The sequence below is a fragment of the Suillus paluster genome, assembly GCF_016628075.1.
Source record: "Suillus paluster strain FC165 chromosome Unknown EDB91scaffold_35, whole genome shotgun sequence".
NCBI lineage: Eukaryota > Fungi > Basidiomycota > Agaricomycetes > Boletales > Suillaceae > Suillus > Suillus paluster.
This window is the reverse complement of record NW_024537595.1, coordinates 223,303-249,318: the sequence shown is the minus strand read 5'-3', so window position 1 is coordinate 249,318 and position 26,016 is coordinate 223,303. Positions and strand designations below refer to the sequence as shown.

The 26,016-nt window shown below is 49.4% G+C and overlaps 10 protein-coding genes across 10 annotated transcripts; 5 read left to right on the top strand and 5 right to left on the bottom strand.

Moving 5' to 3' along the window:
* Window positions 1–166: 166 nt before the first annotated feature.
* On the top strand, window positions 167–1,531 carry EDB91DRAFT_1083059 (uncharacterized protein; the record flags this gene model as incomplete). Its single annotated transcript, XM_041315571.1, has 3 exons — window positions 167–243; window positions 295–393; window positions 448–1,531. 3 exons carry the CDS (start codon window positions 167–169, stop codon window positions 1,529–1,531), a joined length of 1,260 nt encoding a protein of 419 aa, XP_041176047.1.
* Window positions 1,532–1,977: 446 nt separating this feature from the next.
* Window positions 1,978–8,349, bottom strand: EDB91DRAFT_1329514 (glycosyltransferase family 48 protein). The gene is made up of 14 exons (XM_041325322.1): window positions 8,050–8,349; window positions 7,728–7,993; window positions 7,061–7,675; window positions 6,182–7,006; window positions 5,995–6,132; window positions 5,628–5,942; window positions 4,194–5,574; window positions 3,963–4,142; window positions 3,532–3,913; window positions 3,013–3,478; window positions 2,627–2,957; window positions 2,501–2,574; window positions 2,382–2,445; window positions 1,978–2,330 (listed from the first exon to the last, which is right to left on the bottom strand). The coding sequence occupies exons 1-14, from the start codon at window positions 8,255–8,257 to the stop codon at window positions 2,275–2,277; spliced, it is 5,301 nt and encodes a 1,766-aa protein (XP_041176046.1). The 5' UTR covers window positions 8,258–8,349; the 3' UTR covers window positions 1,978–2,274.
* A 108-nt stretch (window positions 8,350–8,457) lies between these two features.
* Window positions 8,458–9,685, bottom strand: EDB91DRAFT_482713 (uncharacterized protein). The gene is made up of 4 exons (XM_041327418.1): window positions 9,180–9,685; window positions 9,057–9,119; window positions 8,877–9,005; window positions 8,458–8,823 (listed from the first exon to the last, which is right to left on the bottom strand). The coding sequence occupies exons 1-4, from the start codon at window positions 9,561–9,563 to the stop codon at window positions 8,701–8,703; spliced, it is 699 nt and encodes a 232-aa protein (XP_041176045.1). The 5' UTR covers window positions 9,564–9,685; the 3' UTR covers window positions 8,458–8,700.
* Window positions 9,686–9,851: 166 nt separating this feature from the next.
* Window positions 9,852–11,062, top strand: EDB91DRAFT_1237902 (nucleoside phosphorylase domain-containing protein; the record flags this gene model as incomplete). Its single annotated transcript, XM_041321644.1, has 7 exons — window positions 9,852–10,038; window positions 10,096–10,172; window positions 10,231–10,315; window positions 10,369–10,416; window positions 10,464–10,864; window positions 10,926–10,979; window positions 11,003–11,062. 7 exons carry the CDS (start codon window positions 9,852–9,854, stop codon window positions 11,060–11,062), a joined length of 912 nt encoding a protein of 303 aa, XP_041176044.1.
* Window positions 11,063–11,724: 662 nt separating this feature from the next.
* Window positions 11,725–13,844, top strand: EDB91DRAFT_482636 (uncharacterized protein). Its single transcript, XM_041327417.1, has 10 exons — window positions 11,725–11,927; window positions 11,986–12,051; window positions 12,105–12,245; window positions 12,303–12,411; window positions 12,464–12,474; window positions 12,523–12,666; window positions 12,723–12,782; window positions 12,836–13,420; window positions 13,471–13,721; window positions 13,781–13,844. Exons 1-9 carry the CDS (start codon window positions 11,892–11,894, stop codon window positions 13,516–13,518), a joined length of 1,200 nt encoding a protein of 399 aa, XP_041176043.1. The 5' UTR covers window positions 11,725–11,891; the 3' UTR covers window positions 13,519–13,721; window positions 13,781–13,844.
* A 259-nt stretch (window positions 13,845–14,103) lies between these two features.
* Window positions 14,104–15,482, top strand: EDB91DRAFT_1337230 (uncharacterized protein; the record flags this gene model as incomplete). The annotated part of the gene is made up of 5 exons (XM_041325570.1): window positions 14,104–14,646; window positions 14,699–14,820; window positions 15,095–15,110; window positions 15,160–15,277; window positions 15,323–15,482. The coding sequence occupies exons 1-5, from the start codon at window positions 14,583–14,585 to the stop codon at window positions 15,480–15,482; spliced, it is 480 nt and encodes a 159-aa protein (XP_041176042.1). The 5' UTR covers window positions 14,104–14,582.
* Window positions 15,483–15,666: 184 nt separating this feature from the next.
* On the bottom strand, window positions 15,667–17,943 carry EDB91DRAFT_482590 (uncharacterized protein). The gene is made up of 3 exons (XM_041327416.1): window positions 17,000–17,943; window positions 16,093–16,943; window positions 15,667–16,036 (listed from the first exon to the last, which is right to left on the bottom strand). The coding sequence occupies exons 1-3, from the start codon at window positions 17,844–17,846 to the stop codon at window positions 15,851–15,853; spliced, it is 1,884 nt and encodes a 627-aa protein (XP_041176041.1). The 5' UTR covers window positions 17,847–17,943; the 3' UTR covers window positions 15,667–15,850.
* Window positions 17,944–18,421: 478 nt separating this feature from the next.
* Window positions 18,422–19,846, bottom strand: EDB91DRAFT_1224310 (SET domain-containing protein; the record flags this gene model as incomplete). Its single annotated transcript, XM_041320951.1, has 2 exons — window positions 18,422–18,893; window positions 18,952–19,846. The coding sequence occupies 2 exons, from the start codon at window positions 19,844–19,846 to the stop codon at window positions 18,679–18,681; spliced, it is 1,110 nt and encodes a 369-aa protein (XP_041176040.1). The 3' UTR covers window positions 18,422–18,678.
* An 88-nt stretch (window positions 19,847–19,934) lies between these two features.
* Window positions 19,935–22,555, top strand: EDB91DRAFT_482561 (cytochrome P450). The gene is made up of 14 exons (XM_041327415.1): window positions 19,935–20,102; window positions 20,154–20,440; window positions 20,503–20,599; window positions 20,651–20,787; window positions 20,845–20,970; window positions 21,025–21,274; window positions 21,325–21,447; window positions 21,506–21,608; window positions 21,661–21,747; window positions 21,802–21,836; window positions 21,892–21,938; window positions 21,988–22,110; window positions 22,161–22,190; window positions 22,245–22,555. The coding sequence occupies exons 2-14, from the start codon at window positions 20,265–20,267 to the stop codon at window positions 22,435–22,437; spliced, it is 1,527 nt and encodes a 508-aa protein (XP_041176039.1). The 5' UTR covers window positions 19,935–20,102; window positions 20,154–20,264; the 3' UTR covers window positions 22,438–22,555.
* Window positions 22,556–23,649: 1,094 nt separating this feature from the next.
* On the bottom strand, window positions 23,650–24,528 carry EDB91DRAFT_1055009 (uncharacterized protein; the record flags this gene model as incomplete). Its single annotated transcript, XM_041313883.1, has 2 exons — window positions 23,650–24,304; window positions 24,356–24,528. The coding sequence occupies 2 exons, from the start codon at window positions 24,526–24,528 to the stop codon at window positions 23,650–23,652; spliced, it is 828 nt and encodes a 275-aa protein (XP_041176038.1).
* Window positions 24,529–26,016: the final 1,488 nt, after the last annotated feature.

The window sequence follows — 26,016 nt, the reverse complement described above, 5'->3', positions numbered from 1 at the left end:
CAGTACGTTCGTTCCGTCTCATATGGTTGCTTTCTACTAACCCCATCATCCTACAGCCTCTTTTTGAAATCTTCATACACTTTCATTCAACTTTTAGCATTTCGTTTTCGCACATCTCGTTCCATCGTTTATTTTCAAAGTTTTACGACCCCCCTCATTGACCAACATGCGCTTTGCTGCCCTTGTCGCTCTCGCTGTCGTCGCGTCGACCGTCCCTGGTCTTGCTGCCCCTACTCCACACTCGTATGTCTCTCTCAGACAGCCACTGAGCAGACTCACTGAATGCATTTCCAGTCCCCGCTGGGTCGTTTCGTCGGCAGATGCCAATACGGCCGTCGATACTCCAGTATTCAATGGTACCCTCCCGTTCCGCATAGGAACGGTCATCCTGAAGTGCGTCTACCACCTCCTACTGACGATTTTGAATTAATACTAACGTCTTGACAGCGACCCCGTTCCTTCCAAACGTGACACCACCTCCGATTTTGTTGATGCCATTGAAGCATTGTTCAACGAACTCCCTGCTGCAAGGAAGCGCGACATCACTGCAGACATCACTGCCGCGCTCCAAACTCTCCTGGACGAAGCTGGCTCTGCGTTGAGCGATGTTAAGAGAGATTCAGCCTCCTCTGATGTCGAAGAACGCGCCATCAAGCTCCCAGAGATTTCTTCCAGCGTCACGAGCGGGCTCAGGAACGCCGCGAACGTGGCTACCATCGGCGGCGGTCTCGCAAACATCTTCAATGCGATTGACGGCATCTCTAGCACCAACAACACCAGGCGTCAAGCGGAATCCTTGCCGGAAGAGCGCAGCTTCAAGATTCCCACCTCGTTGAAGAACATCGGGAATAATGCTAGCATAGGATTCGGTGCTGATGCAATCTTCAACGCCTTTAATGGCACCAAGCGGGACTCGATCCAAACCTCTGATGGAGTTGATGGAGCTGGAGCAGCACCCCAGTTCGAAGACCGCAGCTTCACACTCCCTTCCAGCATCTTATCGAAAATCCCTATTGCCGCTAGTGTGGGAGGTACTACTGCATCACTGTTTTCTGCCTTTGATGGAAGCAGCGACAGCATGAAGCGCGACCTTGTCACCCCAGAGCTGCCTCCCAGCGCCGTTGATGGCAGCCTTAGCAACGACCAATCCCCCACTCCATCGATCCCCACAGCTCTTCTCGAAGACCGCAGTCTCACCTCCTTGTTGAAGAGCCTCGGGAATGTTGCTAGCATAGGATTCAGTGCTGATTCAATCCTGAGCGCCGTCGATGGCAGCAGCAACACCAAGCGAGACTTTGTCCAAACTCCTGATGAAGTCGACATCGTTTCTTTGGGTGGAGCAACACCCCAGTTCGAAGACCGCAGCTTGACTATCCCTTCCAGCGCTGCAAGTATCTTATCGAAACTCGCTACTGCCGCTAGTGTGGGAGGCACTGCTGCATCGCTGTTTTCCGCCTTTGATGGGAGCAGCAACAGCATGAGGCGCGACCTTGGCATGGACTCAGGGACGCTACCATGGCCAGAAGCGTGACTCCTCCTCTGATGTCGAAAGCATCATCCAGCAGATCGTAGCTGCGTATGAGGGTGCCATAGACGGATCATCATCAGGCAGCACCTCTACCTCTTCCAAGCGTTCTACGAGCGGATAGCGGCATCGTCGGCCTTACCGATATCATCACCCCGGAGGAGTTAGAAGAGATAAGGGCTAGTTTCAATCATGCGTAGTATTTCTTGGTGCATTCGTGGGAGGCTAGCTTTGATACTTGGTAGCTGTGCACGTTAGTAGTCAGTGTTCCCAATGAATTTGCAGCTGGATTCTGCATTCTACTTTGATCAAAGATCTAGCTTCATCTCTCGTTCAACGAGAAACCCGCGGTCGAAGTTGTCCTTCCATTTATCAATGCTCGCTGCCCTTCGCTGCCTGGTAACAAGTATTTGACAACTGACAACTGCGTTATCTCTAAATTTTATGCACCTACGTGTCAGGGCCCTCGGAGAGAATCAATATGCCATCTCCCTTTCATCATATGGCCATATATGCATATGGCATGATATGCAACCCAAATATGTGATTTATAAAAGTTCGTAGAAGTTCGTATCCGTACATTACACCAATAGTGTCCATGCAGTACGAGGCGGTTGACGACGTCAAAACTAGACATATTGACAGTGTTCATGTGAATGTCCAGCGCGCAAGATGGAAGCTCAGAAAAGACTACAAGTAATGGTGGATAATCTATAGAATGCGGATGATATAGATGGAAGATGGATTCATTACAGATTATTGCATAGGGTGCAATTTAGGTGAATTTTGCTGCGGAAGACAGCAGCTGAGAGGATATCAATCAGCCAAGAACAGATTGATAGCGTTAACGACTTACGAAGGGCAATGAGCGCTGCGAAGAAGACAATGACGGTCACATAAACGGTGCCATATTTGATGATCTGGGGTCATGCATGAGCATCTTTCGCTTGCCTGCCAAGACTCGAAAACACTCACGATCCAGCGGCGCTGCTTCTTCTGTTTCAGAGAATAGAGGGGTGCGCGAATCTGCTTGGAGGGCCGCAACCAGACTGTAGCAATATCATCAGCACGACACGAAGAATGTTGCGGTAGGCAACTCACAAAGCAGCATCGCATGCAAGCGGTCCGCGTACGGGAAAAGAATGGGTGGGGTCAACATGAACAATAGGAAGTGACCAATGAGAAGGTCAGAGCTCCACAACGACAGCTCAATGATCTTTACTACGAATTCACGGGCGGGTTGTGACATGACATGGGAGCCAAGACCACGTCCGTACCAACGTCCAGTCCACCATGCCCGGTTCGTCTCGTCGTGCTTGAACTCACGCGATAAAAACACAGCGATGAGAATCTTGTGAACGGCACGCTGGATCGCAATGACCGCGATGATGCCAAGGACTGCATGGGATGCATTCCACGTCTCAAGGAACCACTTCAAGTGGATTGAGTTAGAACTGCTAGACGGTAGACATGGCGCATACACTCACCAAGAACTCAAAGAAGCCTAGCATGCCGACGAAACCGAGTACGTGGGTTGTAGATGCCATGACGGATCCGAATCTCGGGAACGTAGGGTCCATCATGGGTCCAAGGAATATAGAGATGATAAACTGCAAAAGGAGGATTGCAGCATTCCATACTATTGGACCGAGGGAAATGATCGCGATTCGGATCAGTGGATTTGGTGGAAGCTTGCCTGTCGAATCGGGGAAGGACTTGACGAATATGTAGGCAATGATAAACAGCACTGCCATCACTATGGGGAAGATGACCTCTGAAAACACGACCGCTCTCCAACCGGCGCGTGGAACATCACCCGACAGTTTCTCTGAAGGGAGACCAAGCTTCTTCTTCTTGTAACCGGTAATCATAGTCCTAGACAGCCGACAGTAACCGATCCAAGAGTTGTTATGCGAGCGCGAGTTTCCACGAGACATCCATCTCAAGAATTCCCTACAGTGCACTCATTAGCCAAGTAGGCAAACAAAACAAAGGAATCAACTAACCGATAGTCGATCACAAAGTCCGCGAAAGCGAACTGGTGCGGGTTGAACAAGAAAGGAGCGACGCAAAGAGCAAGAATTGAGAACCAGAAGTAAATCAAGTATGGCGTCCATAGTGCCATTGTGACATAAAGGAGGCTGACTAAGGTCCTCATGCCTAAGTAAATGCTTGGTCCGGCGAAACGAGAGAAGAGGATGCTGAATGAGATACGGGTAGTTGCAAATCCACGTCCTGTTGCGATATATCGGGCACCACCAAAGGTCAAGTTGCTGAGGATGGAGTGCGTATAGATTTGGGTAGAGAACACCTCAAAGACAGGGGAGAGGGACATGAACTGTTTTCCGAGACGAATAATGGCACGGCCCGTTCCACGTTCTACCAGTTCTGTAAAGGCGTCAAAATAGCACTTGATTAAAGAGTGGATCATGCATACCTTGAATGAACAGCGGCAGGAAGGCAATCATGAACACCAAGAAGATACTGATGATGCAACGGTGGATCCAGTCAAATACGGGCGTCAGGTTGTAGCAGCCATCGAAGCCAGGCAGGACCGTGCCAGAGGAAGAATACTGACAAACCAAGATCGAAGAGTTCAAAGTTCCCAAGAACACCACTGCATAACACGATTAACTGCAACTCGCGCATAGCCATGAAAGAGACGTACTGGTCACAATAAAGCACTGGACGGCCAAAATGACCAACATATTGTTGATGTGGAAACCGGGGTGGCCATAGTAGAACGTGAGGAAACGGTCGATAGGCAGCTGCGTGCCCATGTAATAGTATTCCCGACTGAGCATCTGCTCTCCCATACCAGTGCCGATCTTCGTCTGGAAGTTGAGGATGGTACCGAAACCAAGGTCACGGCCTTTACCACACTGGTAGTACTCAGTGTGCTTGATACGACCACCACGGCCAACAGCGTTCATGCCAGCATAGATATCTTCGTTAAGGTGCAAACCCTTCTGTGCCTTCGACACGCCACCGCGAGTGTTCATGTAGAGTGCGTTCAGGAAGTCAGGATGGCCATAGTGAAGCTTTCCACCGATCCACGCCCAAGCACGAGCGGACAGCGTACCGAACGTCTGCTCCTTGCCAGCAGCGAGATCACCAAGAATACCAATGTTCTCCGAGAAGATGTACTCGCGGGCGCCAACGATGGCCACAGGGCTATTCTTGAACTCTTTGTGACCATATTGTGCGTACGGGCTCTGCGTGGACACTGAGTACTCCTCGAACTCGCCCAGGATGTTGCGAATCTTAAGACACTCCTCCAGATAGTTATCCTGGTTAGCGTCAATGAGTTGCAGGTATTCGCCACGGTAGAAGACGATCGCGTGATTCTGGTTGTCCGACTTGCCATCACCCAGAATTGGGTTACCAGGGAGCTCAATGCGGTAGTTGGGACGACGACGACCAGTCTCAGGAATGAATTCAGAGTGGCCATCGATAAGCGCAGAGAACAACCGTGGTTCACCACCCTCCTTGCGCGGCGGCTCCTCATCAAGGTATGCAATCTGAAGATCCGGGTATGCACGCAGCAAGAACTCAGCGTTCTCGTGCTCCTCCTTGTTGAATTTAGAGTAGCGCTGCATGGAGACGACGAACTTGAACTTGCGCCGGGCCATGCGTTCAAGCTCGCGCTCGAGTTTGTCTGTGTTGCCGCCGAACTGCTGGACGACCTCGGGGTTTTCTACGCGGTAGAGCAACTTGATTGCCTTGGCGTAGTTCATCATACCAGAGACTGTACGATAGAGCGTCTGCGCGCGCAGGGAAGCCCATATACGGGTCCGCAGGGTGAACTCGGGAGCAGCGCTTTTGAATCCGATGCAGTAGAATGGCAGATCGTCCATCTTTGACTGACCCTTTTCATCTGAGCCAAAAGGAGTCGAGCCGTTGAACATGGCAGATTCCTCAGCCAAGATCTTGGTATCCTTGACGAAGTTGTCCCATTCAATGGGGTGGAGCTGTTTCAGGTACTCGAGGAGGGTGACGCGGGTATTTTGATCTTCCTCCCGAATAATCTCCCTCAGCGACAACAGAATCTAATAAATGCTTTTTCGGTATAACTTCGGATTTAAAGAAATGAACCACAAACCTTCTCACTGTAATGAGGCGTCAAGACTGTAAACGTAGGCATGGCATCAACAGGCAGTGGCTCCGGAACAGCCGTCGTGAGCGACTGTGCAAAGAACGAGATACGCCGCTCGGCCTCACTGCCTGGAGGGAAGAACTCGCCCTTGAAGCCCTTATCGCTCTGGGAAATGAAGAACGGTGGTGCACGGAGACTGCGTTTCCCATCATGTCCTGAGTCAACCTGGTGGTACAACAGCTTCTGCACGTGCTCAATGGAAAGCAGGTGCTCGCGGTACATGGAAATGATAATTGCGTTCCAAATTTGCGAGACCAACACCTGTGGAGGAAATCTTTAAGTCGCATTTAGGTAACAATAGCAAAAACCTGACCTTCGGCTTGTACTTGACCTCCATATCCCTCGTCGCAAGCAGCTTTGCGTAGATCCGTTTTGGTAGTCTAGTGTAGATATCCTTCCAAGGCGTCCATATCGACAAGCCAAGCATGAACGACCGAGCGATACTGAACACCTGTATTCCAGATGATATACCAAAGGAAGGTATCGAGGAAGAACAGCACCAGGTCCATCACGTACATGATGGTCAGCGTGAATGCAGCTTGGTTAGTGCATAGACTGTCGCCAAAGTACTTGTCGCTACAGCCCTGGATCTTCATCCCCACCATGACTGCAATGGGATCACGGAATGAAAGCGTGAGGAAGAAATATGATTCCGTGGCTTTGCAACCGAAGACGAGTGCCCAGAGCGCGATAGAGGCCAGGCGTGCTTGCGTATGAAGCCCAGGATATGAAGCAGTGAAAGTCTGACTGGCAAGGTATTTCCGTGACTTTCCGGCGACTCTGTCCCCAAACATACGTCCAGAAGGCATGGTCGCGAAGAGGAGCGTAGCCACGACCGAGATGAAGAACTGCACGATACCCAGGATGAGGGAAAGCGAACTGGTGGTTCCATTAGAGCTGTTTTCCGCAATGGCAATGTAGAACGTTGGACCGCATGTCAGCGCGAGGGTGATGAATAAAAATAGCAAGCGCCGGGAGAGATGGGAGGTATTGTTCCAGGTAGTTGGGATGTACGAAAACTCAGCGAGCGTCGCTGCGATCATGACGATCGTGGCAACTGCACCTCCGAGCGCGGTGACAGACCATGACAATGCCGGAGAGTTGTAGACCTTATTTTCAGAGAGTGAGATCTGGTATACCTTAGGGGAGTTGTATGCGGTGTAAAACCAGTAAAGGGAGATGTGGATAACCCATATGCGGTTGAAGTTGACCAGGAGATGACCAAAAGAGCGTTTTTCATAGTAGGTCTTGAAGAACGCACGATTCCAATCGATGCGATCAAACTTCATAAACCTGTGTGGGGGTGGAAGGTCCACGAGTCTCGTCTGGATTGAATTATCAGTTTAGCATATGGTTATGGGCCACAGATAGTAGCATACCTTATCAGTGAGTATGATCCGAGCGATACCCTCTGGGTACCAGAAGAGCTGGTTGACGTCATCGTAACCAATAATGTCTGCATGGTCTCGCTCCCGCCTCACGAATCTCCCGTCAACTACCTCATAGCCTTGATCCCGTATAAAGCGGTACAAGGGCTTGATAACTGATCTCAGGTACAGACCTTCAGGTACAGGGTCCACTTTGTTCTGGCACTCAGGCGAACGATAATAATCGTCAGCGCACTTGAAGATGAAGCACAGACACTCGGGAACAAAGCGCACTTGGGCCGCCTCACCCCAGCAGAGAAGGTACAACGCGATCTGGCGCAGGCGATCGTACTGGCTCATGTTGTTCATGGCCTGGCGCCAGCGCTCCATTGCCGTTGCGAGGGATTTCTCATTGGACGAGCGAGCGCCGGCCCTGCGGTTGAGACGCTGAAGACCAGGATTTTGAACGTGGCCCACGGCATCATCGAGATCGAGCTGGGCTGCAAAATACCATTTACGGTAATTCGCATGCTCACCGCCTATGTAATCTGCATGTAGGGTGAGGAGCGCCTGATTGGGCGACATGCGAGATGCCCGACTGTCCAGCAGTTGCATCAAGAAGTCAAACTAGAGTGGTTGTCAATATTCGCAATAATTTTTAATAAAATAAAAGTTTTACCATGTTCCGCATGGAGTCTCGCTGGAACCCAAATTTCTGAGTCAAGTCTAGGAAGATATCTTCTATTTCCTCCTTGGAGAGTGGTATCTGGCGCTCGGCCGACCAGGCGGGATAGGCTTCGCGCGCGCCTGGGGGTCCTGCGTACTCCGCCCATGCGGTTGCGGTTGAATCTGACATGCCCATTCTCGAAGGCCCTAGTGATTCAGAAGATGCTGGTGGGTAACGCTGGCCATAGATATCGACGTCCGAGTCTGTGTCAGGTTGTGCTGGAAAGTCACACAAGTGTGAGTATGTGAATGGTACAGTAGAACGGCGCACACACCGTATGGGTCGTAGTTGCCGTTGTGATCATAGTATCGCTCGGTATCGTTGAGGCCGTTGTTGCTGCTGTCTGAAGCATAAGTGTCTCTGCGTCCGTAGGGGTCTACGTTGTCAGAGTCGTTGTCGCTGTAGAGGTATCTGCGTGGACCGCCTGTTACAGTGAAAGGATCTGCATGATCTGCTGTTGGCGAGGAAGACTGAGGATACATTTTGACCTCTGTTTTCCTGAATTAACAGGTCAGCAGGAAGTTAAGAGTCGTGGTCAGGACAGAGCAAACGAATGGTGGTGCGTGAAGAAGGCTGAGCAAGATGTAACCTTTTGGTACCAAGTTCCAGCCCGTCCTGTGAACGGCTCCCTGTTTCCCACACCACGACGATCCGAACCAACTCAATTCGGTTCATCTTAAAATCCAGTGTCAACCTCCAGTCTAATATAACTGTTGCTACTATGGTAAAATATAATACATAAAAATAACAACAACTGGCTTAAAATCCCAAGGCAAGAGATGCTACACACCAACTGGCGAGCACAAGAAACGCGTCTCGCTGCGGAGTCCGGACCCAATTCGGACGAGTATCGCAACCACGTGGTCTTGGCACCCACCAGCCACAATCCCACTGGAGAAGCCACCGTCCTCATGACTACCATGAATTACCACCCCACTTTTCTATGTTTTGAAAACCAATGTCGGAAGATGGCATATGATAGGACACCCAGTACGACGATAAAGACTGACACGGATCTCGCACTGATAGCTCCTATTTCGTGTTCGACCTGGTTGTATTTGAAATGATCCCAAGTCTAGAACGGCGAATAGCGAAGCTTACCACTGAGGTAAACGGGGACAGGATCGGGATCGTGAAGTGCGAGGCACCCTTCGATTTCGGAGAATCGTGCAGCACCAGCATATATAATAGCACAAGGAAGAGAAGCATAAAACATGCTACAAGGACAACCTGAATGAATAGCGTGAGCTGCAGGAACAACTTGGTTTGAATTCAACGCACGACAAACTTCTCGAGCCTGCTCTGACGCTGTTCGTTCGCCCGCACGAGAGCCGCAATCTGGTTCTACGTTCGAGATCACAGTTAATCACCGAGACAATCACATTAGGCAAACCAAATACTCGCCGTACGCTTCTCCTCCTCCCCCAACCTCACTTCTGCCATCTCCTTCTGATGTTGAACACGTGTTGTCAGCACCGTTTCAGCAACCAGTGCACGTGCAGCCCAGTACTGCTCGACATGTGTGCGAGGCTTAGCAGCAGCAGGCGCAGATAACCATGTCGTCTTAGCATATTCCAGCGTACCGTTGTGTGCGGAGGTTCTTTCCACAGCAAGTGAGGCGCTCGCGATTTGCATCGTTCTCGACACTGGAGGGTTGCTTGGGACAGAAACAAAACAGGGGTTAGAACCGTTAGAACCAGCTGTTTTGGTAGATTGGCTAGATATCGTAGCGGGGGGCTTGGGCTTTCTGAGCTTGTTCATGGTCGGTCGTAAAGTCGTGAAGTGCATAGCAGACCAAGTTGAAACCAAGCCTGGCTTGTATTGATTCAGCCGCGCCTGCTTTCAAGTATGCCGGCATCCATCATAAGGGTTTTCTGCGGCTAGTCATCCTCTTTATGTCCAAACGCTGAAAACAAGTCTTTTATTAGAAGGGACGACTATCTTCCTTCGTCTATATAGGTAGAGGAGACTAGAAGCAAGTACTTGAACTTCCAGAATTCACCAGTATGGTATGACACGAGTCACGCTCTGCGCTACTCGAACCGAGGTGTTCCAGTCTCTTTATCTAACCCTACCATGTCTCCACCAGCACTCCCCTTCGAGCAAACTCTCGCAACCATCTCGCGTTTGGTTACTGATCCTCGATTGTCGAAGCCACGCATCGGGATCGTGTGTGGATCTGGTCTCAGCACCCTTGTCTCGAGCTTGAAGGATGTAGTGCAGGTTCCGTACTCGCAGCTCGAGGGTTTCGGGGAAAGCACAGGTATGTACCGATAAGGACGATCAAGTGTCATTGAGCTCAGGAAGATCATCTACCAAGTTGTTGGCCAAAAGAGCATGCTAGCATTCGGACTGATGGGCAAGGATAATGTGCCTGTCGTCGCGATGCTTGGGCGGGCGAGTAGTGTGGAACTCCAGTTCATCGGGGAGTTTATTGAAAAATAAATAATAACAGTTCCACCCGTATGAGGGCCACAAGCCGGTAGTCGTGACATATGGTATCAGAGTCATGAAGAGATTGGGCGTCATGGATGTCATCAGTAAGTGCACTTCTGACTCACAGAACAACGTCTGATCCTCGAGTAAAATACAGTAACAAACGCTGCCGGGTCATTAACACCAGAGATACCCGTTGGAACAAGTATGGTCTCTCATTCATACCACGATCAAAGCTGAGCGATGTTACAGTTGTCGTTATCCGCGACCACCTCGCCCTCCCCAACCTCACAGGAATGAACCCCTCGTTCGGACCACTCATGTCCCCAGAATATGCCCGATTTATTCCTCTGGGTGACGCATACTCCCCTCGTCTACGACGCCTTGCCTTCCTCGCCTCCCACTATCTTAACTTTGACTCTTCTGCACTGGCAGAAGGAACCTATGCCTGGGTAGCGGGTCCTGCATATGAAACCCCTGCCGAGGGCCGTTTCCTGCGCAATGCAGGTGCGCACGTAGTCGGTATGAGCACGATACCCGAAGTAGTGGCTGCGCGAGAAGAGCGGCTCGAGGTCATGGTGCTCAGCCTCGTTACCAACCAGGTTGTCATTCCCGATACCTACCGGAGTATCAAGGCGGAAGTTGAAGCTGAGGTGCGTGATCAGGTAAAACAAATGTCTACCATACTGATTGCTCCGTCTGTGGCCTCTGTAGCTTGCTGGTCAGCACGTCGAACTTCCTTCCATTGGGACGGCGTCGCACGAAGAAGTCCTGGAAACTGGGAGACAAAGGCAGAGGTGATGAGGAGTCTCGTCGAGCGCATCGTCGAGCTAGTCCCGGCAAACTCATGACTGGAGTCGATACTGTAATGGAAAACCCACATTTGATTGAGATTCAGAACAGATTTATGGCATCAGTGAGAAGATATCGATATCGTGCCATAAATTTCTATTGCAAGCGAGTAGGCTCTGCCGCTCTGCGGCACTTTTGTCGGTATATAAGTACCTGTTACGATCTGCGGCCGTCATAAACACTTTGCGCTGTCGTACCTGCAGATACCTCTAGTATATGTCGGCCTATGTCGGACCTCATGATTATCACAAGCATGTGCTGGCATGGACCTTCAAAAACGGTCCTGATCAGCCGGTTCTCGTGACGGGCCGCCGCCATTCCATACCCAGCCTAAGCAAGACTTAAGCTTTTCCTCTAAGATTGAAGGTACGGAGCATCGATTTTCCCCAGCAGCAGGCATCGTCAGCAGTGCCCATACATCCCACGCGCGCGTCGTGTTCTTCATTTGTTATTTCAAGCCTGAGCACACGCTTACAAAAGGCTGCCAGCATCTGTTTTGATTCTACCACGCACTTTTCTTGTTTTACTAACAAATATGCCAGTGCAAGGAGCTACGCTCTTTACCACCGTTAGACGCTCGTTGGGTCCGCAGAGCAGACCGCTGGTACGAGGCTTTGCGAATTCGATGAGTTTACGTGAGTAGTAGTTCCAACATACAGTATAGCACAGTGGTCGAGGTAGCTCGACTGGCTGTGCCTTTGCGGTAGACATACTGTGTCTCCTTTCATTCTATATGTGACTATCTGAACAAGGCGCTGATCGACTCTGACAGAAAATGGAAAGAAGATCGTGGTGGCGAAACCCGTCGTGGAGCTTGATGGAGATGAAATGACTAGGATTATCTGGAAAAAGATCCGTGAAGAGGTGCGCGTGTTTTCAATTTAGTGCTACCCTCTAGCTCAGACGCCCTTGCTACTTCAAGCTTATCCTTCCTTACTTACAACTGGACATCAAGTACTACGACCTTGGCCTCGAGTACCGTGATCAGGTATGCTCCTATTGTATCAGTTCACCTCAATTTGCATATTCATACTACGAAAGACCAACGACCTGGTAACCGTGGAAGCCGCCAATGCCATCCTCGAGCACAAAGTCGGCATCAAGTGTGCAACGATCACGCCAGACGAGGCTCGCGTAGAGGAGTTCAAGCTCAAGGAGATGTGGAAGAGCCCGAACGGCACGGTGAGTGTTGTATCCGATAGTAATCGTCGCCAACTTCTCAAACAGATGACATACTAGATCCGTAACATCCTCGGCGGAACTGTGTTCCGCGAGCCCATCATTTTGGACCGTATTCCCAAGCCAATTCCAGGATGGGTGAAGCCAATCGTGATTGGCCGTCATGCATGTTCGTTATTCCACTTGTTATCTCGGTATTTCGGAGCCTGACAATAGTATAGTCGGTGACCAGGTATGAAATTGTCTAACATGTATGACACACATGTTTATGTGGGTGTAGTATCGTTCCACGGACTTCATAGCACCGGGGCCAGGGAAGCTCCAGCTCGTATACAGCCCTGCTGATGGAGGGGCGAAGACTGTCATGGATGTTTATGACTTCAAGGGAAGGGGTGTCGCCATGAGCATGTACAACACTGATGAGGTAAATTCAGCGGCTCTTCGTCTCGACGGCAAGACATTGACTACCTGCATTCTTAGTCAATAACTGGGTTTGCACACTCATCATTTAAGATGGCTCTCTCCAAGAAGATGCCTTTGGTACGTCCGACTCATCCCATCCGGTCACAGTCTGTTGACGTCACTTCGTCTAGTTCATGTCAACGAAGAATACCATTTTGAAGAAATATGATGGTCGCTTCAAGGACATCTTCCAAGAGATCTATGACTCGCAGTACAAGGCCGCTTTTGAGAAGGTCGGTATTTACTACGAGCACCGTCTTATTGACGATATGGTCGCGCAAGCAATCAAGTCCTCCGGCGGCTTCGTCTGGGCATGCAAGAACTACGACGGTGATGTGCAGAGTGACATCCTCGCTCAGGGCTTTGGTTCCTTGGGCATGATGACCTCGGAATTGATTACCCCCGACGGCCAGGTCATCGAAAGTGAGGCTGCCCACGGTACCGTCACCCGGCACTACCGTGAGTATCAGAAGGGCAATGAGACGTCGACCAACCCCGTGGCATCGATCTTTGCATGGACCCGCGGACTTCTCCACCGTGCTAAGCTGGATGGCAATGAAGAACTCAAGAAGTTCTGCTTGGATCTCGAGGCTGCGTGTGTGGAGACGATTGATAAGGATGGGATCATGACTAAGGATCTTGCTCTTGCTATCCACGGCAAGGATATGAAGAGAGAACATTGGGTTGTCACCGACAAGTACATGGATGCTGTGAATGTAAGTGATGTTTTAGGAATTCATTTATCGAAGCTAATTTGTTCGTGCAGGCTAAGCTCCAGAAGAAGCTTGCTGGGGGTGTCACTGCCAAGGCTTGAGCGCTTTGTGTCGTTCGTAATGATGTATCTTTTCTTTTAATTAAACGGGATGTACGTTCCGGGAACGGTGTATTCTACATTCCTCTGCGCAACGTGCGGCGCGCCAGCGTCGTCGTGGCCTCTTATACCATTTTGAATGAAGGCAGATTCGGAGCATCTCAGCGGCCAGTCTACATTTTCTAAGATTTATCAGATACATGACCGTAAGTTTTGATATTTTGTGTTCAGCTTCCATCGATCGGTCTGACAGAAGATCTTGAAGACAAAGGTCGCTCTAGTTTTCGCCCGTCGTTGCCTCGCTTATGCACACTCGTCAGAAATGCTACTAGTGACTCTGCTTTGGAGTCAACCCGTTGTTGTCTTGCAGACCCAATCAAAGGAAGGTTGGCAACACTGAAGATAAGAGAAAATTTGGCATGCCAGCTCAGAGGCCCGGAACTAGTCACCGTCGAACTTCACGACGCTCTACCTCGAGCGTATTGTTGGTAATGCTCTCGTGTCTTACCTGCCATGAATCATGATGCGATCTTTCTACCTCACCCTAATTTTGGTGATCCCGACCTTATTCTTCACAGGAAGTTCTTACGGTATCTATCGAGTTATACGATCCCAGGTGATAACGTGGCTGCATGCGCCTGGGCATGATCTAACTTTGCTATCTGAACATGTAGGATAAAATGAGGTGGAGGCTGTACGTGGCATCGGCGGATTGATTCTGTGGAAGCAAGCCCATTGTGAAGAGGTATGTCTATTTTAAATAGCGTTTGGGTCTGCCTTCCGAAGAAGTGTTCAGCAGCTCACGAATCTCTACATGACCTCGATTTTCACTAGCACTGACTCCATCATAGAGGCCCACGTGATGTTTCGAAGCTAATAAGGTTTCCACGCGGATGCGTACCAGTCAAGACCGGCGCAATAGAATAGTGCGATTAAGTTTTCCGATGGATCGGCGAACATAGAGGAAGTGTACTGGTAGCGACTTGCCTTCATTAGGTATGTGATCATGAGCCCCCGATGTAAGGACATGTTGCAGTGATTTCTGTTCCTTAGTGGGCTTGATTACAATGCCCAACCTTACCTCGTCCTATGTGCCGCATTACGTTGCAGCACCTCCTACGGAGGAAAATTGTCTGTGCAGAGTCTACTCAATACAGAACACCACAGACATGTGCGTTGATAGTGGAGTATGCCGACCTTGCGATCATGGACATTTCGAAAGCCGCTACTGAAGAAGGTCGCGCGGCCCTCACAATTAAATTGGAGAAGCCCTCCTCAACCACGTATTCTTCTATGTCGTCAATCGTGGGTACTCGCAAGCCCAAGTGAGGCAAATCTCTCATATCGTGCAGTTTCATATATATCACATCTCGACCTACACAACTCGCATGTTTGACATTGCGGACGTATCCTTCTCGTCGGTGATGGCGAGCGGCAAGCTTATCTTTCAACAAGAAAAGTAACTGGGCAACTCCACGGATATACAGGCATGTCGCAGTTGTGTCTTGCACAACACACGAGTGTTCTATTCGCGCAAAATAAATGAACTCAGGATGTCGATGGTGGAGTACGTGACTAGTTTAAACAATATCACAGTGAGCAGACTGCGTTCATTTTCCATTGACTCGTCTGACATTATTCTAGCTAATCGCGATGTCACCAAGCAAGGACATCCAGAAGCTCTCCGTCCTATTCTCCCAGAGATCCAGGAGTTCAGCAAACATGACCACTTCAACATGCTACATCCTATCCACATATCCTGGTGTGTTCAGGATGTTTATAGATCTGATAACATATTTTCTCTCAGGCTTATTGCTCGTAGCTTTGAGCTACCCGAAGATATGCTGGTGAACAAGCATGACTACGACGCCGTCGGCGAGACCGCTGATACATACCTTTCCACCTCAGCGAGAATATTGATGATATATACAATGCAGGTCCAGTGCGAGAGTGCTAGCGAGTATTGACGTGAGGACATCGCCCAAGCTGCTACGGAAGCGCGGTAACGTTCAATGCCAACAGTATACGTCTACCAGTAAAACAACACAAGTACGGGAATCTTATTGAGGTGAAGGCCGCGGAAGTCCTAAAGCTGTTCTATGAAACCACCTATATCGAACCCTCCATTAGGGAGTGGACCCTTTCATTCCACGATTACATCGTAAGCTCACGAGGACAATACATAAAACAAGTAGTGAATCAGACGATATGTACGAAGTTGCAAGATGAATAGTAAAGTGAAGTGCTAATCTATGTAACAATGACTTGGAATGAGTTTATCAACAAGTAGACCTATGTATCATGATAAATTACAGATGGTTCTTTCACGAGAAGATCAAGCGAGCCGTTGTACAAGCAAATCTTTCATTGCAATGCGGACGCTCCCCTGGAAGGGCAGATCCAAAAGGTCCATTCCTGTGGTCGCATCCTCATGATCACGGAACGGTAATCCAAGGATGTGCACTCCGACATCAGTAGCTCCCTGCAAACCAGCCAATGCACCATGGGCGCCAAATATGACCTGCAACCAATTCTACGTGAACAAGGTCATACAAAGAATGACAGAATGACACAAACCTTGCTGATGAAATTGCTGAAGTGCTTCTGCCGACCAGGGAGTACCTCCAACGGTACATCGACCATATCTGCGGTGACTGCGAATATGGAACCTTCTTCTTCAGCATCGACTTGAATGCTTGTTGCCTCTAACCAATCTTCAGGTCGTATACGACCAAAGGCGCGTTCTGGAAGTGGGTCCGGTAATTCTTTTGCTAGTTTCTGTTGAGGTGAGAGAAGGGGAGGCAGCTCGTGGACTTCCCCGTCGAAGACCAGGACATCAGGAAATACGCGGGTAACATCCAGTGTGAGATCCATTCCTTTGGGAAGTACTATGCGAGCGAACACCGTACCGCTAGCAAGGAAACCGCTGCCAATAGATGTGGGTTTGATCTTCATGTCGTGAATTGTTACATTGCGCAGTATTTGTGGTTTGGAAATGGGGGCCGGAAATTCCGTATCCACCTCAAAAAATGTGAATAGTGGACATACGACAGATATGGGGCTAGGTTCGAGAGAGAGATATTTACTAATGAAAGCAGAAATAGATGCAGAAGGGTGAGGGGGGAGTGGAAGAACGCTTCCGGAGATAGCGAGCGTAATGTTGGGGTGGGTCAGCGTGAACGGGTCGGTGTGGACCGATACAACGGGTACTGATGAATGGTTTTCGCCCGGGAGCGAGATTATAAACGGTAGAGAGGGCACAGTTAGGTTCATTATAGATGGCACGGGGTTGATGACAGTTGCGAGGGCATGTACAGTCACATCTTCATCTTCAGACTCCAGGCCAAAAGACTGCAACGTGATCAGCTGTGACACGGGTGGTAGTGGTACACCCTCGCCCGGTGTGGGCAAGCCAGGGATCGGCGGAACTGTCGGTATTGCTGTAGCACTCTTAACAAATGAACAGATAAAGAGCTATACTCACGCTTCATGGACAATGTAGTTTGTACACCTGATCTCTGGAGCCTTAGCATTTGCCTCCAACCGCCTTTGTTCGTTGAGCCCCCTGAGACGACCACGTTAGGAATAAAAGCGTGTATAGACGCGGCAGCGGAATGCCAGGAGTCCTGTACGAACTGGTTTATATCGGACGCGTTCCGGGTGGGGATGGCAAAAAGAGTTAAAGACATGGGGGATAACCACGAATCATCATACGGGGGATTGGCGGTGAGAGGAAGTTCAAATGGCGGGCAATCGACCGTGGCTAGGAGTGCCTGTCGCTGAGAGAAGATTTGAGCGGTAGAGACATCCACTGTGACTCTATCTAGAAACTTGACGCCCCAGCGACCGAATGACTTCCACATGTCGTAGAATGTTCCCTCGTCATCATCCGTATTGACTCCCAGAATTGATCCCGCATCGATTCCAATTCTCGCTTGTACTCGTATCCATGCCCCGCCGTCTGCTGTGACATTGAGTACGCTCACCCGGTATGGCCCTTGGATCACCAGCGCATTCTCTAGGATGTCTTCTGGGGATACGTCTGACAACCTTGCAGCATAGGAGTATGCCAACAGAGCAAGTAGAAGAAATATTATAATGCAGAAAGAAAGAGATGCCAGGAAAACAAATGTGAGCTTGGACCAAAGCCTTTGGCGAGCATCCGAGCTGCTTTCAAGGTCGGCATCTTCATCGTCAGTAGCACGTGGTTGACTAGGAGCGACATCATCGTGGTGTAGTAGCAGGGGTGTTTGTTCTGAAGGTTCAGAATGCCTAGCTTTTCCTTTTCCCTTCATACATGCGGGAGAACCGTTGTTTTCCGCCAGTGTCATGAGAGTAGTCGTCAGGAGTGGAGTAGAGCCTGCTCTCTTACGCAAGTCCAAATACGGCCCAGATGAAACTAGCTATCGCTACGGAACTAGAATCGGGTGCAAAAGAAATCTAGAGTCAAGACTAAGTATAGCGTGCGCATGCTCGTTGACTATACATGATGCCCTGAAGTTTGAACAACGTTGCAGGTAGGCAGCTACATATGGGCAATTTTCGTGGTTAAAATGATAGGTGAGATCACGTAGCAGCCTAGCAGCACACTCAGCCACAAGGCCAAAATACTAATTACTTCGGCGAAGTTCACTTTTCATAATCAAATTATTATGGGGGAAATGTGTATCTGGTCACTTGAGCTGGGGCCCAAATCCACCTCAGCTTAGCTTTGTTCGGTTCCGTCATGACACATGATGGCACGATTCAATGATCAGTGCTAGTCACTGACCACTGGTCAGACTGCATAATAAGTACGCGCATGTTGCAACAAGACAACACATCGAGTTTGCTTTGATCGGCCATGATGCGGGTGCTAGCAGCAGACATTCGAAGGCCCGACGCGACCTCGAGATGAAATCAAAACGACCAAACACCAATATATCATCCGACGACACGGAACACAGGATGATATGTTGTACCGCGTGTGTGCGTGTGCGTAGTTCGCTAAAAGTCAATGCCGTTGCGACTGAAGAAGCTCCGCTTCTTCTTAACGTATTTGGATCTTCATACGTGGGCCAATAACGCTTTGTTTATGTGGGGGTGGATTCATCTCTAGCAGCCCTACAAAGGGTGTAAGCCGAGTTATGTATGAAATTACACACGGGAGAAGTTCCAAGCACATCAATGTAAGCATGCCTCATCAGCATCTTCTGATTGACAACGCTGACACTGACACGTGAAGAACCAGCTGTCTTCTAGTTCCTGTCTGCGCTGCGTAATGGTTTGATTGATATCAATGTAGCTAATGCATAGCTCTTCCCCGGTTTCGACTGAGCGAGAGGTTGTGAACTGCATGGTACGTCCGACGCGAGTCTTCTTGACATTTGGACAACAACCTTCATGGGCCGGCGTGTTGAGTAAGAAGGTATGTTTACCAAGGAAATGGGTTCTTACTGTGATTAAAATAACTTGCGCCCACCCAAACACCCCACCCGAGCATTTCATCTCTGCTGTCTCCATCCCAAATGCCGAAAGCATTCCCCGTGTCACGCGCAAGGAGATTTCGTATCGTAGGAACATACGGTCTGAGATGTTGTGGGAGCGAATGACACAGAAAAGCGTATACACGTAGATGTGCCACGAGAATGTAAGGCCGCAGGCGGACGTTCGATAGCTCGCTGTTCTGGAGACGAAGAACTTCTGTCCACGGATCTGATGTGGCGATTTTCGAAGAAAATGCGAGATCGGCAAGACGGCAATCGAATACATATCGCTGAACAATAGCTGAGGCAACTGAACGCGAGGTTTCAAGTTCCATGTCTTCCAAATCCATTGCAGAGCAGTAGGAAGAAAGACGAGCAGGGGAGGACGCCAGATCCTCGGCATGCGTCCATGCTTCGTCGATGTGGTCTTGCGTGATTTGTAGAGTGGCTGTGGGACCATTTGGCAATATCGGGTCAGGAGAATCGTGGCAAAGACGTCTGCCTTTGACTTTTTTCCGAGTGGCTATCTGTGCCTTCGCAAGAAGAGCATTCGTATCTGCTATCAAGGGGCCTATCATGCCACTTTCCCATGCGATCTTGCATTCATCTGTACAGAACCAGACAGACTCTGAAGCTGCCCTACAACTTCTGATACTCCAAGTCCGTGGATCGCCGATATTTCGAGAAGCGCTTGCTGCATAAGCGAAACACTGGGCACAGACCTCCCTGCGATAGTCTTTGTAGATCACATGCGCAAAAGGAGTTTCACATGCTAAAATGTGGATCCCTTGGGCAATGGGTTGTATAGCAAAGATAGAACGCCCCCCGTACGGTGTGGTCCGCAAGTCGATCATTGGCTGAGTCATTTGTACCAAGGGAGGGCACATCAAGACTCGAGAACATTACATAATGGAATGACTTCCGATTAGATTAGCCGTCACGTGACACACAGTTACTTCTCGCGTATATATCTTACAGCTGTTACTTACACCACCGTGTCGCCCATCATGTCATGCTTGTTACATCCCTTTGGTAGTCTCGAACCGGGACCTGACAATCGCGGGACGTGCTATCATATTGTGCCATTATCTTGGTGCAACCCTGCCACATCAAGTACTCTAGGTATGATCAACCTCTATGACTCGCAATCAGAGGTCTCAAGGCTCAGGCCAGCAGTGTTGAACTCCATTGGGTATAGTGACCGCCACGCAAAAGCCCATTCATAACTTGATTTCCCTGTCAATGAACTCTCTTTAATCCTTCTTTACGCTCCACTCATCAGCCATGTTACAGGTACCTGACCTGCACGTTTTAGAAAACACGAAGCTCGTCCTTGCGTTTGCAGCTTGTTTTGGGGTAGGAGCCGCCATTCGCGGTTACCTTACATCAGGAAGTAAATATCCCCTCCCACCTTCCCCTACCACTTGGGGGCTTTGGGGGCACGTACTACCCTATCACAGGTATGATTTCACATTTGACATATTCGTTTCTCTAATGTTAATTATGTTACATCGCTCATTAGGTCATATCTTACTGTAGAGAAATGGATTGAAGAGCTTGGGCCCGTGATCAGTTTTCGCTCAGGAACCCGGAGAATCGTGATTATCGGCCGCCAAAAAGTCAGTCTCTCCAGCTGAGTTTTCATACCCAGACTTGATATTTTGTTGCAGGCCGCGATAGATATCTTGGAGAAGCAGGGCGGGGCGACATCTGATCGTCCTTCTATGTATTCTACTTCAGAAATGCTTAGCGGCGGACAGTCCATCGCCTTTTCACACGCTGGGGAAAGGTTGCATCATATGCGTAGGTTCGTAGTCTGGGCACTGCGAAATAACTCCTATCTTACCTTTGCAATGTGGTACAGAGCACTTCATTTGCATCTCGGACCGAGATCACTCGAGCAGCATGAGCTCATACAGTTATCGTACGCAAAAGACATGGTCATGGACATCATCGATGATCCATCCAACTTCCAGAACCACACGTTAACGTAAGCGCTTGCCCAGCGGGTTGTGATAACACGCCACTTACAGGGATTCTGAAGTTTTGTCTCATCGGTGATCATGAAAGTTGCATACGGGAAGAACACGCGTACGTTTGCTGGTGATCTCGAACTCAAAGATGCTCGCCAGCGCATAGAGGAATTGGGTAAATCCCAGCGCCCTGGTGCTTACCTGGTGGACTCGATTCCGTGGCTCAGATACATTCCTTGGTATGGCAAAGATTTAAGAGAGGGATTTGAGAGGGGCAGGAAGATCTACACCGCTCAGCTCAATCGCGTGAAACATCAACTAGTACTTATCGCCTTGTCATTCTTTCCATGATGCCTGACCCCGTTCCACAGCAGAGGAATGAAGACATCGGCCCTTCGTTCGCGAAATACATGCTCGAAACTGAGCATAGTTATCCCTTTACTGAGCTTGAGAGGGCTTGGCTCGTTGGGAGCTTGTTGCTAGCATCCAACACGGTGAGGCGTCTTCTTACTAAGTTGTTTCCCAAGACCTGTTGTTGATATTATGTGCCAGACTGCTGCGGCGTTATGCACGGTGCTCATGGTAGCCGCGCTTTTCCCCGAGGAGCAAGCTAAAGTCCAGGCCGAGTTTGATGCGGTCATCGGAAGGAACCGAGGTAGCTTCATTCCTATCGCAGTCTTGTCGAGTTAATGATGTCTCCACCACAGTACCCACCTTCGCTGACGAAAATTCCCTTCCCCTTCTGCGCGCTTTCATCGCTGAGTGTCAAAGATGGAGACCGTCTGCTGCTGAAGGTGGGTATTTTCATGTCTGTTTTGTACCTGCAGTTTACAAGGTTCACACTGTAGGGCTGGCTCATCAAACGACTAAAGACGTGATTTGGGCAAGTAATCTTTGAACAATTTATCGCACTAATGATATTCTAACATCCACGACAGGAAAATTATTGCATTCCTGCCGGGACTACGGTGTTCGGCAACCATTGGTAAGCATCATCTTCCGAAAGTACGAAGGCTCTAATCGGTACTGCTCAGGGCCATCTCTCGAGATCCAGACGTCTTCCCTGACCCTCACGCATTCAAACCTGAGCGCTGGCTGAACGACCAAGGTGGCCTGAGGAAGGACCACAAATTCTATACCTTCGGGTTTGGTCGGCGGTAAGCTTCGTCTCTCAAAATATCTCGTCTTTGACCGTCCGTGTTTCTAGGGTATGCCCCGCCCAACACCTCGTACCCAGGTAAAGATATCCTTCCACGCATATGATCTTTCGAGCTCATTTCGATTGGTACAGATCCGTGTTCATACACTCGCTCCTTGTCCTTTGGGCCTTCCGGATGACTCTGGATCCTACGAAGCCGGCGGATGACATGGGATATATGATCGGGGTGGTGCCAGATATCCAACCATGCACTGTTCAGTTTGAGAGCAGGGTTCCGGAATCGGCGCTCAGGCGTATGATGCAGAAGGATCCCGAGGTTGCGTGAGAAAGCTTGACTCTAGAAATCGCAGTGTCCCATTACAATTTCGGCCTCGTATATTTCTCTGGTGTGCGCAGTGTGTTCAGCTATTCACTGTCGTGTATTTCTCTTTCCCTGGGGGTAAATTGGTCTCCCCTAGCCAGACCCAATAGAATGAAGATAGTCGTTCCTTGTAGGGTAACATTGTCGTTTGTCTTTCTTGACGCTCTAAACCCTCAAATGTCAAACTTCAAACCCAACTTTACTGACGCGATAAGCACAACTGTCGACTCTCGAGTGCAAAGTTGGCTGAGGCACAAGTCTTCGTCGTGTCGCCATTCTTTTTTTCAAAAAAAAAAAAGAACAAAGATCCATTTATTGGGCCGAGCCCGATGTTACACATATGGTACGTGCAGTATGTTAGCCACGAGTGTTGAAAATCCTTCGACCTCTGTCTGGTCACCTGCGGCGGCAATGGACAAGGGGGACTATCCATGGCGGTCCATGGCATACCTCTTATAAAAGGACCTCGATCTTCCGAAGTCGGTCCTCTGCGTCAGTGATACTAATTAATAGTAATACAATGGCCGAGTACGACTATGTAGGGTCTTCATCTCGGTGTTTGGCGAGGTAGATAAGTTATCTCGCGGGTGATGAATCCCGATCTCATAGCCAGTAAGGGGACCACTGACCAATGTTAATTTCGAGACTGCGAAGCGCCCATAATAATCAAGCTCTTGGAGTAGATGCTGTAAGTATCATCGTGCACGAAGCTCAATTGATTGAGAAGTACCGCCACGGCAGTTCAACTTCATCGTTTAAGTCTTGTGAATGAACTCGAGAGTTAGCGCCTTCGAATTCCTTACGGAAGGCGTCTTTTGCCAGGACGAGACAGCTAAAATGAAACTTAGGGGCACATGATTGAAGTTATACAAGGCATTTTGATCGTTCTGTTATATAGTAGATACAAGGTCTCTGAACCATTACTACCAATCGTAAATTACTTGGTATCTCAGCTTTCCACGGTAGTCATAGAGATGTCGACGATAAGTGAAAGAGACGGAAAAAAAACAAGGGAAATAGTAAGGGATACAAGGGCATGGTCTGATGAGATATGTGCGGTGAATGAGATCTGAGATGTAGGAGAAATCCAGGGATACAGTGGTGGTTACGAGACAGATACAGATTTTGGATGGCTGGTGCGCCAGCGCGGGTGCCCCCTATTAGTGTTTTATGGTATTAGCGCGCTCCGGCACCGAGGTTCATAGCACCCAATATGACCTCCCATGCCAGGTCAAGGCAGTCCCAGAGTTCGGGATCATGCACGCCTAGTGCAACTGCGTTTCTCCACACAGCCGCGATGTTCTGGGCGACGTTGGTAAGTGCACTCATACCAGGGGCAGATGACATCAGGTGCGCGGAAAGCGTGTGGAGTGCAGGCCCGGAGGCAAGTGTGCCTCGGAGTGCTTGTGGTGACGTAAGGGTAGACAAGAAAGAGCCCGGGACAGCCGGAAGGAGTGCGGAGAGGAGTTGAGGTGCTGAATGAGTGTAGAGGAAAGTGTGCAAGGGGCTGAATGCTGCCGGGGCGGGTATAGTGAGAGGAAGTACTGGAAGAGTGACGCTAACAGTAGCGCCATGAGATGAAGCTGATGGGGGGAGGCGGGGGAGGGAAGCGCAATTAGATGCGAGAATAAGCGAATGGGTGGCCACGAGGGTCACATACGGATCGGAAGAGCTGGATGATCTGGAGAGTGCAAGTATGTGTGTGGGGTAGGAAGAGGAGAAGCCAGATGCCCGAATTGGAATGGTTAGACTAGGGGAGTGGTGCAACTGCGAGCGAGGCATGCTCGGAGGCAAGTGAGATGGTGAAAGTGCTGCGATACCAGCCAACATCCTAGATGATATGTTAGATCAGGTTAACCTAGCGATTTGACATGATACTCACTGGTTTGCTTGCAGCTTCAGACCGCGACGGACGTAGTCCATGGGTACTTCTGAGAGTTCAGGTGCGATAGCAGCAATATTTTGTCTAGGAACCTCAGCATATGATGGACGTTGCAGCTTGCGAGGAAGCTGGACATTAGAAGGATAAGACTGTTGTGCAGGGAAAGAAGCCATGGTGGGTGTAGCTGATTCTTCGTAATCCCAGATGGCTTTTGTCTGGATGGGGTGTGCAGCACGGACTTGATACATCGTGGCTAGTGTATGGAGCTGGGAAATATAAAATGAAGTAGTAGAAGGTCGTGATAGTAGCGGTTTTGTGATATCAAATCACTTTGGGAGTTGGAGACAGCGAAAAAAAGATGACATTGTCAAAATGCTTTATATCCCGAGTACTAGTCTCCACTATTTTCAGAACAAGGGATATGTTCGAAATTTGTTTAGAGCTATCTACTCTCTTTGACGCCTTTTTGGTCAATCGTTTGTAGTCCGTTTAGGAAACTCCCTTGATGTCGTGGGCGACTAACCTCGCTTGCCCTCCGCGAGCAACTGATCAGATGTTAACTTTAAGCCAGCGGGCGTCTTTGTAGTCATCACAACCCGCGAAGGACAAGGACGTACCTTGTTCTTACATTGCCACCTCTTTTTGGTCATCCGCGAGTATTCCTCGAGGCTTCTTGCTTCTGTAGACTGTAGGAAGCCGTCATCAAAGCTCTCGTCAACTAACAGCATGTGGGTGGACCCTTACCCACCTAACCTTTTGTGGCATCAAGAACCTGCTCAAACATGGCATACCTTGTTTGCGTGGTCGAGGCAAATTTACGTCGATGATCAGCGTTCCGCTTAGAAAGCTTTGCAATCACACCTACTGGGTGACCTACACCTCGTTTTAGGATCAAAAATTCTCATTTGGCTGATAGCAATCACAGCATGTGGGCAGACCCTGACCAGCTAACCTTTTACGTGGTACCGGGACTCAGAACTTGCTCAAACGTGGTGTACATGGTGAAGGCAAGTTTACGTCGATATACTCGGCGCTCCGATCTGTGGGTCTCCATTCTCGAATGCTCCGCAATCGCACCCACGCCTTTTTACATGCTTCCGGAGCAACATATTGACATCAACCTCCCAGAGACAGATACGACTAGGATGTTTTTGTTTCAAATTGAGCTAGCTCCAGCCGGATAGAAGATAACGCACACGACTCCGCCTCCGCCGCATGCTAACCATCTGACGGTAAATCCATTGCTTGATGGCGTTCTGAAACCCGTGCTGAAATCGTTCTGAATATTGGAAAGGAAGGATCGGGACGAAGCAGGCAGTCTAACCCAAAAACTCACTGCAACATCCCGGCTACCCAGCCCTTGATTGAAATCAGATTGATCCGGGACGTAAAGATACAGAATCTCCGGAAGAATATTTCACACATGAGTAATAAGTACGTTGAATATTTTTTTCCTCGTTCGATGTACGATACCCATTCACTTGCAAGAATGATTCCGTCTTCTTGATTTTTTCAGTGAAACGCATGGCTGGTTGACTCCCTGCTCAAAATCACCAACGGCCTGCGTCTCCCGGGTGAACATCGGAGGCGAACTTGAAAACATAGCAAAAACCTCGACAGCTTTTATACTTTCATCTCCATCGCTACACAGGTCCTCAACA

Bases quoted from the DNA above. Each gene is read 5' to 3' on its own strand.
- EDB91DRAFT_1329514 (XM_041325322.1), bottom strand. From the start codon at position 8,257: ATGTATCCTCAGTCTTCCTCGCCAACAGCAGATCATGCAGATCCTTTC. The intron at 4,143-4,193 runs GTACGTCTCTTT...CGTGTTATGCAG, and splicing joins CCAGTGCTTTATTGTGACCA to TGGTGTTCTTGGGAACTTTG. The intron at 2,331-2,381 runs GTAAGTCGTTAA...ATATCCTCTCAG, and splicing joins CGCAGCGCTCATTGCCCTTC to CTGCTGTCTTCCGCAGCAAA.
- EDB91DRAFT_482713 (XM_041327418.1), bottom strand. From the start codon at position 9,563: ATGCACTTCACGACTTTACGACCGACCATGAACAAGCTCAGAAAGCCC. The intron at 9,120-9,179 runs GCGAGTATTTGG...TCTCGAACGTAG, and splicing joins GGGAGGAGGAGAAGCGTACG to AACCAGATTGCGGCTCTCGT. The intron at 8,824-8,876 runs GTAAGCTTCGCT...AAATACAACCAG, and splicing joins TGTCCCCGTTTACCTCAGTG to GTCGAACACGAAATAGGAGC.
- EDB91DRAFT_482636 (XM_041327417.1), top strand. From the start codon at position 11,892: ATGACTAGGATTATCTGGAAAAAGATCCGTGAAGAG. The intron at 12,667-12,722 runs GTAAATTCAGCG...CTGCATTCTTAG, and splicing joins GCATGTACAACACTGATGAG to TCAATAACTGGGTTTGCACA. The intron at 12,783-12,835 runs GTACGTCCGACT...CACTTCGTCTAG, and splicing joins TCTCCAAGAAGATGCCTTTG to TTCATGTCAACGAAGAATAC.
- EDB91DRAFT_482590 (XM_041327416.1), bottom strand. From the start codon at position 17,846: ATGACACTGGCGGAAAACAACGGTTCTCCCGCATGTATGAAGGGAAAA. The intron at 16,944-16,999 runs GTGAGTATAGCT...CAATACCGACAG, and splicing joins AACTACATTGTCCATGAAGC to TTCCGCCGATCCCTGGCTTG. The intron at 16,037-16,092 runs GTTTGTGTCATT...AATTGGTTGCAG, and splicing joins TCAGCAATTTCATCAGCAAG to GTCATATTTGGCGCCCATGG.
- EDB91DRAFT_482561 (XM_041327415.1), top strand. From the start codon at position 20,265: ATGTTACAGGTACCTGACCTGCACGTTTTAGAAAACACGAAGCTCGTC. The intron at 20,600-20,650 runs GTCAGTCTCTCC...ATTTTGTTGCAG, and splicing joins TGATTATCGGCCGCCAAAAA to GCCGCGATAGATATCTTGGA. The intron at 21,609-21,660 runs GTAGCTTCATTC...TCTCCACCACAG, and splicing joins GGTCATCGGAAGGAACCGAG to TACCCACCTTCGCTGACGAA.